This window comes from Sabethes cyaneus, chromosome 2, assembly GCF_943734655.1.
Source record: "Sabethes cyaneus chromosome 2, idSabCyanKW18_F2, whole genome shotgun sequence".
Classification (NCBI taxonomy): domain Eukaryota; kingdom Metazoa; phylum Arthropoda; class Insecta; order Diptera; family Culicidae; genus Sabethes; species Sabethes cyaneus.
Window position 1 is genome coordinate 58,261,762 of NC_071354.1, and position 12,780 is coordinate 58,274,541.

A 12,780-nucleotide genomic window follows, 5' to 3' on the forward strand; every position below is an offset into this window, starting at 1 on the left:
ATCGCTTGAGTGCGATATCTCCTCTGAGCGGGACTTATAGTAATTCGCTTGGGCGCGTCTTACTTTATTGAAATACGTTGGTATGCGTATATTGAACGCCTCTGGGAGGGCTGTTGAAAATCGCTCGTGTGCGTTTGAATCGCTTGTGTGCGATAGCTCCATTGAGAGGAACTTTCTTGGTTGTGTGCGTCTTTTTGCCAATTTTTTTCTGAGTATCGAAATGAAAAGGACGAAATACAGTGTAATTTAGATATTGGTAACTAAAGCTTGATTTTCACAACACATTGTGGCATGAGTTTGTAGCGAAAACGATGATATCGAAAATAGAAATGGAAATGGCGATAAAGAAAATGAAAATTATAATGGAATGTTGAAAATGATTATAATTATGAAAATGATGGAGATGATGAATATGGTAATGATGGTAATAACGAAAATTGTAATGGAAACGAAAATGTTGCAAATGATTATGGAATTGACGGAAATGATAATGACGAGAATAAAGTTGATAATGACGAATATAATGAAAGTGATGACGAATACGATGAAGGCGATGTCGAATATGATGATTGAAATGACGAAAATGATGATTATATTTACGAAGATGATGAAGGGGATGACGAATACGATAAAATGTGTTAACGAAAATGATGATAGAAATGACGAAAATGATGATGAAAATAATGATGGTAGTGACGGAAATGATGATGATAATGACGAAAATGAAGATGGAAACGACAAAAACGGAAACGGTAAAGACCAGAATTTTAATGGTAACGAAGATGATAATGACGAATTAAAGGTGATGAATACGATGAAGGTGGTGACGAGAATGATGAAATTAAAGATGGTGATGAAAAAATTATGATGGTAATGTCAAAAAACGATGTTGGTAGTGACGAAAATAACGATGGAATTGACAAAAATCAAAATAATGAGGAAAATGATGATGATAACGAAAATGAAAATGGTCATGATGAAAATGCTGATGGAAATGACGAAAACGATGATGGAAACGATGAAAATAAAAATGGGAATAATGATGGAAACTACGGAAATTAAGATGGCAATGACAAAATCGATGGTAATGATGAAAATTGTAATGGAAGCAAATTTATTACAATGACGAATATAACGAAGGTGATGACGAATACGATGAAGATGATGAAAATGACGAGAAAGACGGAAATGACGAAAATGATGATAACTAATTATGAAAATGATAGGTATGACAAAAATGATAGTAATGACAAATATAATAATGTTAAGGTGAAATTAGCAGTCATCGATTCTGCCAATTTCAAAAGCAGTTTTTTTGTTTGAAACACAAATTCTGTTCATGAAAATCTATTCGCTGTGTTCAGTTTGGCAAGAAGAATGCAGTATTTAGATTTTTACAATCAGAACTCCGCTTTTGGGTCCAAAAACTGCTTCCGAAATTGAGCTCTCTGACGAAAACGTAATGACTGCTAGTTTCCCGTTAATAACGAGAATAATGATGGTGATGACGTAAATTATAGCGATGATGACGAAAATGACAACGATGATGATAATGAAATTTTTTAAGATAATTTTTCAATGGAGTAGAAAAGAGGGTGAATTTAGGGAATGTACCGAGTTAGATGAATCAACGTAAAAATAAATCTGATGAAACTGAATTATTTGCTTCAGTGTAACTGAAAGTCTCTCGCATGTGTTGCGAGAATTCATCGTACGAACGATGAGGGAAACAGAGAGAAATCAAGAAATCGTTCAATATGAGACTTACACATACTGGGGCATGTTATATTATGCTCGAAGCAAAAAGTCAGTTTTTGGACAAACGTAGACTTTATCGGTTGTTGTTGCTCTGTCGTCCGAAAGGTTCGGTTAACAGTGACTTACACTGACGGATACTACAACAATGTCAATGTATGCAATGTAAGGAGCGTCCGCAATTTTGTTAATGCTATCAGAGATGAGGTCCTAGACCTCACTCTGTTTAGCACTTCCATAGCTGGGAAAATTAAAATTGGAATGTCTCTAATTAACTTAATTTATCAGACTACACTCAAGTACTTTTTTTTACACGGTTTGTTTTTACGATTATTAAGAACAGGGCAACTTAGGGACCATTCATTTATATCTCAATACATTTGGGAGAGGCCCGACATTCGTCACGTAGTTTGAAAATGGTCCCTCAATTGTACCGTTCTTGAGTAATCGAAAAAAAACAAACCGTGTAATAAAAGACTTGAGTGTATTGGCATATTACTTTTTGATATCGAGGCAAACTATCTTAGGAGAGCTACGCAGAAACCCAAAGAAATTAAATGGTATTCTTTCAGGGAACGTTTGGGCACAGACAAACAGACATAACTCTTGGAAGAAAAATCAACAAAAATTATCGTACCTCACATTTAGCCTGAACACTAGCACCATCTATGATCGACATTCCCAAATATCAAATAGCAACATGGGTATCCCTCGAAGTAGCAAGTATTTTTTATGGGGGATTCCCCTTCTTTCGTCAAAAAGCGCCACTTTGACCAAAACGGAGACATTCCCAACTAAGCACAAATTTGAAATGACGGTTTTATCGGTACGAAGAATGGAAAATGAGTGTTATGTCTGTTTGTCTGTGGTTTGGGTAATTATCGGAACTTCTACCTAACCGGTTGTTGCTGCTAATAATCAACAAAGCAGGATCATAGATACTTTTACCGCGAACTGTTCGCTAATTACACGGACAGTTTACCGTGGCGTGCCTTGGTGCAATGAAACGTTCAGCAGCCTTCGTCAAGAAGCTAAATATTAACAGATCTAAGATCACGTTCAATTAGGAGGCCTACAGGGTATCTCTCACCAATTACAACGCAGAGCATTGCAAGGCCTAAAGCAAGTCTAGAGTCAAGTTTTGCGAGTGCTTCCAGACTCTGCTTGAGGTTGTGCGACTCCAAAAAACGTTGGCCAAAAACCATAATAATGAAAACAAAACATAGTATTTTTGGGGGCGAGCCAACCAACGGTTGAAAGCCTCACCGAATAGTAAATAAATAAATAAACAGAACATGGTAGTCTCAATCTTACTTCCGGTTCGACAGTGACCACAGGACGCGACGTCGACGGGCAGGAGCAAGATGTAGTGTGCAGGTAGAACCGAGTCAAACGACTCGGTTCTACCTGCACACCGACTACTTACGTAGGCTTTAATCAACTGGACGCTCAACTCTTTTGAATCAATGAAGTCTCCAGATCCGGACAGCATCCAACCCATCTTCTTACAAAAAGCGAGCGATGTTATAATAACTAAGCTCATTAACCTCTTACGTGCCAGCTATACGTTGGGAAGTAAGCCGGCGAGCTGTCGGAAAGTCAAGGTGCTGTTCATACCCAAGGTAGGAAAAAAAAAGATAAAACGATGTATAAAATCTTCAAATAAATTAGTCTGGCATCAACGCATTTCAAGTTGCTGTAAAGATTCGCCGATTCTTAAGGAACTCCTCTTTGAATGGTAATCAACATGCTCACCAAAACAGTTACCCACAACCGAGTAAATTGGAGAAACTTTGTCCATCAGGCTTTGTTTTAGAACGGCAAGCCAACTGAGTAAGTAAGGGACAGTGGGGTAAGTCTACGGATGCCATACTTCATTGCTTAATGACGCGGACTGAACTGTCCCCCCCCCTCGTTACCAAAAGACGGCACTTGGTGATTTTCTTGAGACGTGATCTTTTGACCGAAACTGGCTTCGGACCAATATGTTAATTACTGAGATTACTGGAAGAGATGAACCGACTGACGATAAGTGTTGAACCAAAGACCTCCATCCCTCCCAACATCTCCCAGCTGGAACCGATAGAAAAATTGGGGCGAATCTCAAACGGAGGATTAACTCCAATAATTTCGTGGTCAAAACAAAGCAGCTCCTGATCGCCAAGGCCACGAAAGAGCTTTGATTGACCAAACAAAGCTCCTCAAAAGAGTGGCATCAATGATCAAGACTGTAATGTTCTCTTGGAGAAGGTATGTACAAACAGTATTTTTGTATCTACATTCCAATTACTTAGCCCCTTCTTTGATCCAGACTGTGTTACTTACCAGCTATGAGGTTACCATCAAGTGCAGCCTGTCCGCTAGGAAACACCGTTTTCACGTAAATACCCATATTTCCTTTGGGAGAATCCCTTCCGCCGACGATGCTGAAACCAAGTGACTTCATACCAGAACCTTTATAGTAAGTAACCGTCAGGTAAGAGCATTTGTGAATTCCTGCTCGAAAAAAGTAAATTAGAACAGTACGAAAAACCAAAATCTGTTTGCGACAGTACCCTCAATATAAGACGACCCTTCGTCGTTAATCAGAATCCTCACACCGGATTCGGACTTCGTTCCATCCAACTCGTCTCGACCATTAATGTTATGCTCCGTTCTAGACCGCTGAAGCGTGCCTTCGTCGTTTGTGTGTGCACTCGAGCAATCGGTGGCGTCGTGTCCCGTATCCGAACTAATTACCATGCTTGTGTCATTGCAAGATTTCAGTCGGATCCTCTGCACAGTCTTTGGAATGTCCTCCGCCTTCTTAATTTTGATCGACCGGTAGTCAAGGTTCGCCTGTCGATTACTTTTACTAATGCTACCGAAGGGCACATTCCGCCGGATGGTGTCAGAAATTACCTCAATCATCGTGACTGGACGGGCCGGACCAGCATGAACGTTATCTTGATCATTGTCGTTATTTTCAGCCAAATGGGCAATGGACGAATGACGACTGAGGTTACCTTGGGAAACTGGACGATAAAGCGTGTGAAGTCCTGCTTCACTTGGCTGACCACCATCTGGAGCCCCACGCGTAACGATCGTGATATCTTCATCACTATCTTTGATCACTCGTTTCGCGCCAAGGATTTGTGAGTAGCCATTTCGAGCCAGCGCTTCACTACGCTGTCTACTCAACATTTGCCACTTCTCATCGTCACAGATGGTATTGGAAATCGAGATCCGATTTGCATACACCGGAACGTAATCCGTCGGTGCACTGATTGGCGTCAATGGGAAAGTTGCTTTCGATGACGGCTGCTGCTTGATGCGTCCGCTCGCGTTTGGCGTTGAACAATTGATCAGTGTCATGCATCCCGGCACTAGGCTAGGCTGCTGCTTCGGGTTATTGCCATTGGTTGTGATGGATCCGTCCGCTCCGGTATTACTACTATTGACCTCCAGCTCGCTGATATGCTTGCTTGCGCTGGCGTCAATCTTGATTTTCCGGTGCAGGTCGGTGTTGAACGTAGTTAGCTCGTCATGCGCAATGACAAGGTCTACAATATTGTTAACGAATGTCGATAGTATGCGTTGTACCGTACTGGGAGATTGCAGACCACGTAAATGGTGCCCGTTTACGTTGACAATCTCATCGCCAATCCGCAGGCGCCCGTCTCTGTTGAAAAAAAAAATTACCATCAATTATGTACTGATAACACTTTTTACTGGACAAAAATATTCACCTGTAGGCAATTCCTTCCGGGTCGATCTCCGTCACCAGGTATCTCGTTTCGCAGTCTCCTTCGTCCATGCCAACAGTCTGCGGTGTTAGTTCGATACCAATCACTTCGTCAGGTCGCTGTTTTTCCAGCTTTATTTGCCGAAATCGTCGTCGTATCGCACTGCAATCCATATTCTGTACGGAGGTGATCGAGCTCGTGGAGGACAGCCGCCGTCGACTTCCAAACATGTACGATTGATCTTTGTTGCGAATGGCATCGGCATATGAATCCACGCTTGCCGAGCCATGCTGCAGTGTCAGGCTGTTCGCTGCCGAGTTGGATCCGTTTTCGTCTATCTTATCCTCGGCATGCCGGCCATCACTATCGTAACCGGACTCATTGCTGCTGAGACAACTGCTCAATCTTTGGTAGTTACCGACGTAGCTTTGCTCGTCGTTTAATGTTTTCATCGTGGTGTTGCTAGACACAGCATCCAGATCGCAAACTATCAATGACTTGGAATCATGTCCCGAAAGAAACGTTTCTCCATGATCGGAAATGTTCAACTGCGAATCTGTTATAGAGATGTTGTCCAACTCGGACCGTAGACTGATGACCGAACCGCGGTTTCCGGATCGTAGTAAATTTTCTCGTATTCGATTGTAGTTTATTACGGAGCCACCATTTTCCTCGGGCAAGACGGACAACTTGGATCGGAGAAAGGCGTACGGAAAGTGATTTTTCTTAGATAACTGATCCTGTGTAGCGGCTACTCTTGCGATGTCGTCGCAGCTGGATGATTTGGCTGACGGTGATTGTTTCGAATTTGCGTGGTTGATGGGTGATAGGTTGAGATTTGTACTGCTAGCTGCATTCTTGTGATTGCTGTTGACCAGATTTATACCTTCGGTTGGATCGTCACACTTGATGTAGGAAGAAGAGTTCAGCTGGCTCGTGGAGCTGCTTCGGTAGAGCACAGAGTGGTTGTCTACTTTATTTTTTGCCGGATAACCAGTACGTTGAGGTGATGGAGTTTGTTGATTCGATTGCTGCTGTGGCGGTTCTTGCTTCTGCGTTTGTTGCTGTAGCTGTTTCTGAACTTGACTCGATCGATGATTCAGCATTCCGGTGGATCCCATTCGATAGAAAAAGTTTTTGAACGTTCCGGACGAACGCTCGTTATTTAGCTTCACCAAAGGATCATTGTTCGGTTGGTAGGCTTTCAGCGGTATCGTTTTACCCTTTTTGATCGTGTCGGTGTTAAAAATGGACACACAGCTTGGCGTATGTGTCGGAGAAGGCGCTGCTGCCGAAAGTTTATGGGCGTCACTACCGCGTCGCAGTAGATCGAACTTCTTGCCCATTTTTCGTCCCCATGTAAACACTGAAAGGGAAGAAGAAATATTGCACAAATTAGTGTTACTCACTATGGTTTTAGGTTAAACTTACGAATAATTCGTTATCTAATTCGCGTTAAGTGACTGATAATTATTGTGTAAATAAATAAATATATAAATAATTGAATAAATAAATAAATATATAAATAAATCTAACTATTGCAATTTGTGGCCCGAGCAGAACGTTCCCCTCAATAGTATGGAAGATTTGTGCCTTTCTAGATTACAAATTTCGTAGTCGTATAAATGTTTGGAGTGCAAAAAGTGAAGCGAAAAAGTAAAACGAATTTGGAAGTGGTTATTGGAAGCAACGGGGCCTTTCCCCGAAAACCCGCGCTGAGAATCGCGGCTAACACGCTGACAGACGAACAACGTCACGTGTAGTACCTTGCAAGTCGTAAGGGCCTGCATAGTGTCGTCGTCTTGCCAGTAAAAACAAGTTAGATTTAAACTTCTCGGTCGGTGGTTATCTACAGTAGATGGAGGAAGAGGCAATTTGTGTCTAAAATATCAGATTAGTCTATTACTTTACCAACCGAGATCCGAGATGGCTTTTGCCGTATCAAAAATTCATCTCCATTGTACGTGGTCCTGGGCTACTCGTTGCCAATTTCTGGTGCCGGTGAGGTTATTGAAAAGAAAGGATTTCTCAGCACAGTCGTCCGGCATCCTTGCGACGTGGCCTTCCCATTGTAGTCTCCCAACTTTCGCCAGGTGTACGATGGGAACCTCTCCAAGTAGTGCCTGCAAGCTGCAACTCGTGGTTCGTACGCCTACGCCACTCTATGCTATCCGTTTGTACTCCGCGAAAAATAGTCCGCAATACCTTTCGTTCCAATACGGCAAGTACCCGTATGTCTTCCATAAGCAAAGTTGTTGTCTCAAGTCCACAGAGGGCTACCGGTCTGATTAGCGTTTTATACATCGTCAGCCTTGTGCGGTGTTAATTGAAACGTCTTGCGGAGGGAAAAGTAGGCTCGATTTCTAGCTTGAATGCGTCGTTGAACCTCTCTACTCGTATTATTTTTGGCGGTGACCAGAGATCCCAAAAATACAAATTCATCAACCACTTCCAGTTCATCGCCGTCAATAGTCACTGTTCGTGCGAGGTAAACGTTATATTTTCTGGAGCCTCTTCCTACCATATATTTGGATTTCGACGCATTGATTTGTAACCCTAGCCTCCGCCATCCCAAGGTTTCTAGTAATGATATCGAGGTTATTTGCGAAGGCTACGAGTTGGATACTCTTGCTGCAGATCGTTCACACACTGGATTACACGAATCAGATGTTCACCCTGCGTCAATTACTAGACAAGTACCGGAAGTACAACTTGCTAATTCATCGTCTGTTTGTGGGCTTTAAAGCGGCATACGATTCGGTCAAACGAAATGAGCTATGGCAAGTAGAATACGAGTTTCACGAAACTAGTTATGCTGATTAGCGCGACATTGAATAGGTATACATCATGCGTCAGAATAGCGGATGAGAGCTCAGCTGCTTCCGTGACGTCGGATGGACTGAAGCAAGGGGATGCACTCTCTAACTTGCTGTTCAACATTGCCTTAGTGGTTGCAATACGAAAATCAAACAAGAAAAAGAACGAGACTATCATCATGAAATCTCTCATGCTTCTTGGTTTTACCGATGACGTCGATATCATCGGAATAAAACCGTAGAACAGTGGAAGACGCCTTTAGCTTTTTTAAAATGGGAAGTAACAAGATTGAGACTTCCCAAGTAACAAATTAAGTTTTCATGACCAATTTCGTGAAACCGCTAATAAAACTATGAGCTTCATCAGAACATCCTGGTGACCGCTACAAAACTGCCTGCTGGCCACGTGGTCAGGAGGTTTTTGACGTAGGACTACGTCTTACGGCAAGTTTTGAAATAGGGTGTCATTCCAAAAAATTGAAAAATGCGAGCGTCACGAAAAATGACAGGTTTTGAGCACTACCCTCAGCGGTTTTCCGAACGATTTTCAATATTCTTACACCAATCGATTGGAAAATCTTCTACGAATTGGCCCAAATGAAGAAAAGTATGGATTCTTGATGTTGAACTATTGAAAAATTGAAAATGATGAACCTATGTTTTACCAGAATTCTCGCTTCGTGATTGGTTGGAAGATTCTTTAGGATAATCTAAACCTATACCAATTTGATATCTGTGCTTGGGAAGTAAGCCAAAACAAGTGACGAAGTTACCTCAACAAGTGACGAAGTTTCAACAAGATTTCTTAACACCGCGATTAAACCTAGACCATTTTGAAATCCTTGCTTGGGAAGTACGCCAGAGAGAGTAACAAAGCCCCTCATGCCAACAGATTTCTAACGAACGCGATTAAACCTAGTCCAATTTGATGTCTGTGTTAGGGAAGTGTGCCAGAAAAAATGTCATAAGTTCGCTGTCCCAACAGATCGCAAATTCTTTACTGCGAGACGATTGAATCTAGGCGAATTTGATATCTGTGTTGGAAAAACGTGTTACAGCTGTAGTGTTCGGTTATAATATGACTCTGTATGAATACGCATGCTTGCCGTTTTATTAGAAATGTAGTGAAAAGATGTGCTGTTGATAAAATAGGATTGAATTGGTAAAATCCCTTCAACGTGAGTAACCATGGGTAATAAAAACAATCTTCAATTTCTGTAAGGTAGCAGGAAAGCAATAGTTTGTGTTCTTGATTTTGTTAAATTGTTTCCCCATGCACATTGAAATAACTCTGAAATCTTTTGAGGATTGCACGTATGCAATGTTACTACTTTGATAAATGTTACATACAACGCATGTAGCATATATATATATATGTTGCGTACAGCATGTATACATGAAGAAACGAATGATTACAAGCATGGATACATGCTACTATCACTACCAAGAGGCTTACGTAGTCCTGCGTCATCTATATATGCGGTCGTGTCTTGTGCACAACCCCTCTGAGCTTTACAATATATACTTGGTCGTTAAATGGAAAATGGACTATTTTTAGCAGAGAAACAGGAAGAGGTCGTAGACTTCGGGGCAGATCACGCACCAGAAAGATGGGCGCTGTCGAGGATGATGCACGTTTAGCAACGGCAACCCTGGATCGACAGTACTGAAGGACCTTAATTTGTTCGGCGCAAGATCGATAACGGACCGTCGACACTAAATTGAAATAAGTATTGCTGACTTCAAGAAAAAATTTACTTTCAAAAATGCGTAATCGCTCAAAAGAAGCTATTTTGAAATAAAATGTTTCAGTGTCTTTGGCGCACTTATTACTTGGAATATAAGCGCCGAAGATACCGATTCGATTCAATGTAATATAGCAGTTTTATGAGCGATGACGCACTTTATGTTTTAATATAACAACAGAAACGTGCACGGTTTTATTCAACGGGTTGATTTTAATCGTTGACAATTTCCTGATATCTTACAATATTATCCAAAATTCCTATTAGTGAGACAAACTTATGATTTCTATCACTTCAGGCGAAAAAGCGTCTAATTTTCTACCAAATGAGTTTGCGAGAACTAAAGCGCCTGAGAGCAGCAGCGCTTCGCAATTATACTAATCGGTGCGGCCCCCTGACAAAGCGAGAGTTTGTTTTTGCTAGTAATAACTATAGGGCTTATAATGGATATCTTTACTTCAGACATGTGTTACGTACCCAATCAAATTTAAAGCGAAATTCGAAACATTTCTGGTCCTTTGCAAATGAGAAGTGCAAAGAGAACGATGATAAACAAAATATAGCAAATTATCGTGGAATTACTTCCCTATGCGCGGGTTCCAAGCTCTTCGAATTTTTTTGTAAGCAACGTACTGTTTCGAGTGGCCAAAGCGTATATCTCATCTAGCCAACATGGGTTTTACTCAGGGAGATCGACAACAATGAATTAGTACAGTTCACATCGCATTGCCTTAGGTTAATGGAAACAGGAGCTCAAGTAGATACCCTGTACACAGATATAAAAGCGGCATTTGACAGTGTAGACCACTCTATTCTATTGGCAAAAATTGAGCGACTTGGTGCATCACCCGCTATAGTACAATGGTTAAAATCGTACCTTATTGGTCGAACCCTATCTGTAAAAATTGGAAGCCATGAATCACAAAGTTTTACCAACCGCTCGGGCGTACCACAAGGGAGTAATCTGGGGCCATTACTATTTTCATTATTTTTTAACGACGTCTGCTATGTAATACCATCAGTTTTCTTATCTATGCTGACGATCTTAAACTTTACTGTGGTGTACGCTCGACGGCTGATTGTATCGAGCTACAGCAACATCTCAACGATTTCGACGATTGGTGTGCTCAAAATCTGCTGATCCTGAGCGTGGCTAAGTGCGCAGTGATCTCATTTTCACGTAGAAAAAATCCAATTCAATGGAATTACGCTATTTCTGAAGAGACAGTTAACAGAGTAACGGTAGTTAGAGACTTAGGCGTACTCTTAGACACTCAAATGACCTTTAGAGACCAGTATTCTCATATAATTGGTCAGGCGAATAGAAACTTGGGTTTTATTATTAGAGTTGCCAAAGGATTTACTGACCCATATTGTTTACGAGCACTGTATTTTGCCCTTGTTCGTTCCATACTGGAAACGTCAGCCGCTGTTTGGAGTCCATACACAGCTGTTTGGTCAAACAGGATTGAAGCAATTCAATCAAGATTTCTGCGTTATGCACTGAGAAGCTTACCGTGGCGAAACCCAATAGAATTACCGCCATACGTTGAACGCTGTCGTTTGCTAGATATGGATACCCTAGCTAAACGAAGAGACATATGTAGAGTAGTTTTTGTGGGAAAATTACTGACAGGCGAGATCGATTCCTTTTTTATCCTTGCACAAATTTGCATTAACATTCCGCCCAGAAACCTGCCTGAGATCATGGGAATTTTTAAGACTACAATACCAGCGCACTGAATATGGACAGAACGAACCCGTAAGGGCGATGTGTGAAGTTTTCAATAAATGTTATTTATATTTTGACTTTTCCATTACCAGTGTTGTCTGTGAACCTTGTGATATATGCAAACACTTATTGTAAACGTTCAAAAGAAGATGGGGTTTTTATGCCTTTTCGAGAGTCTATGTTAGATCTTTTCAAAAAGGCTTTTCCCCATCCAAATAAATTCATGGAGGCCTACTTGGCCAGATGGATAAATAAATAAAAATGAAATGAAAAGATTGATCTCGCGTAAAATTCCTAGCTTAATATTTCGTACGACCCAAAACAGCAGGTCATAAACATAAACTCAACTTTTCACGACATGTTAGCCAGCCAATGTTCAAGTAACTCTTCATGCTGCAGTTTTGCAAATTAACCTGCGGGCAATTTGTCAAGAGTGGGCAACTTTGCGAATATGTACCTACCTTATTTAGAGTAGTACAAGATTCAGCAACAATGTAGTTGAGTGCAATTTTAGTTACATATCGCAATTCTCCGCCATCCATCGACGTAAAGTGCTATTCCATCATCGAGCCAATGTTCCTAGAAGAAGAGTGTACTCGGATGCACGAAATTGGTTCCGTTCAATCATGCACCTTCCACTTACCAAAAGAGTTGCATCAAACAAGAGGCACTTAGACCGACGATCGGTGCCGATTATGGTCCTTGTTCAAAAAAGGTATAACAAATTGACGCAACCTGTCTGTGTCGGAGAGTACGAATTATGGACTTTATTGATAATTCAGCACTAGGTACTAGACGAAATCGAAGAGACTCAAGCAATCGACAGCACATCTCTCTCGATCATCCGCCGTCATTACGTATTCCTTTTGCTTACTGGAGCCCGTGTGTCCGTACAATGAAGACTTAATCGAGCATGGATTTACCGAAAAGAACAAAAGACTACTTGCATCTGACTGGGTTAGCATTGCTGCAGCCGCTCGAATCAACTGTCGACTCCAACGCAAAAC

At 41.3% G+C, this 12,780-nt stretch overlaps 1 protein-coding gene across 1 annotated transcript in view; it reads right to left on the reverse strand.

Moving 5' to 3' along the window:
• LOC128735465 (uncharacterized) overlaps positions 1-12,780 on the reverse strand; it is a 111,078-nt gene that overhangs the window by 5,765 nt on the left and 92,533 nt on the right. The window contains exons 3-5 of the mRNA XM_053829948.1: positions 5,484-6,846; positions 4,311-5,416; positions 4,081-4,251 (exon numbers count right to left, since the gene is read on the reverse strand). Coding sequence (XP_053685923.1) covers positions 4,081-4,251; positions 4,311-5,416; positions 5,484-6,846 — 2,640 coding nt within the window. The remainder of the gene's footprint in view (positions 1-4,080; positions 4,252-4,310; positions 5,417-5,483; positions 6,847-12,780) is intronic.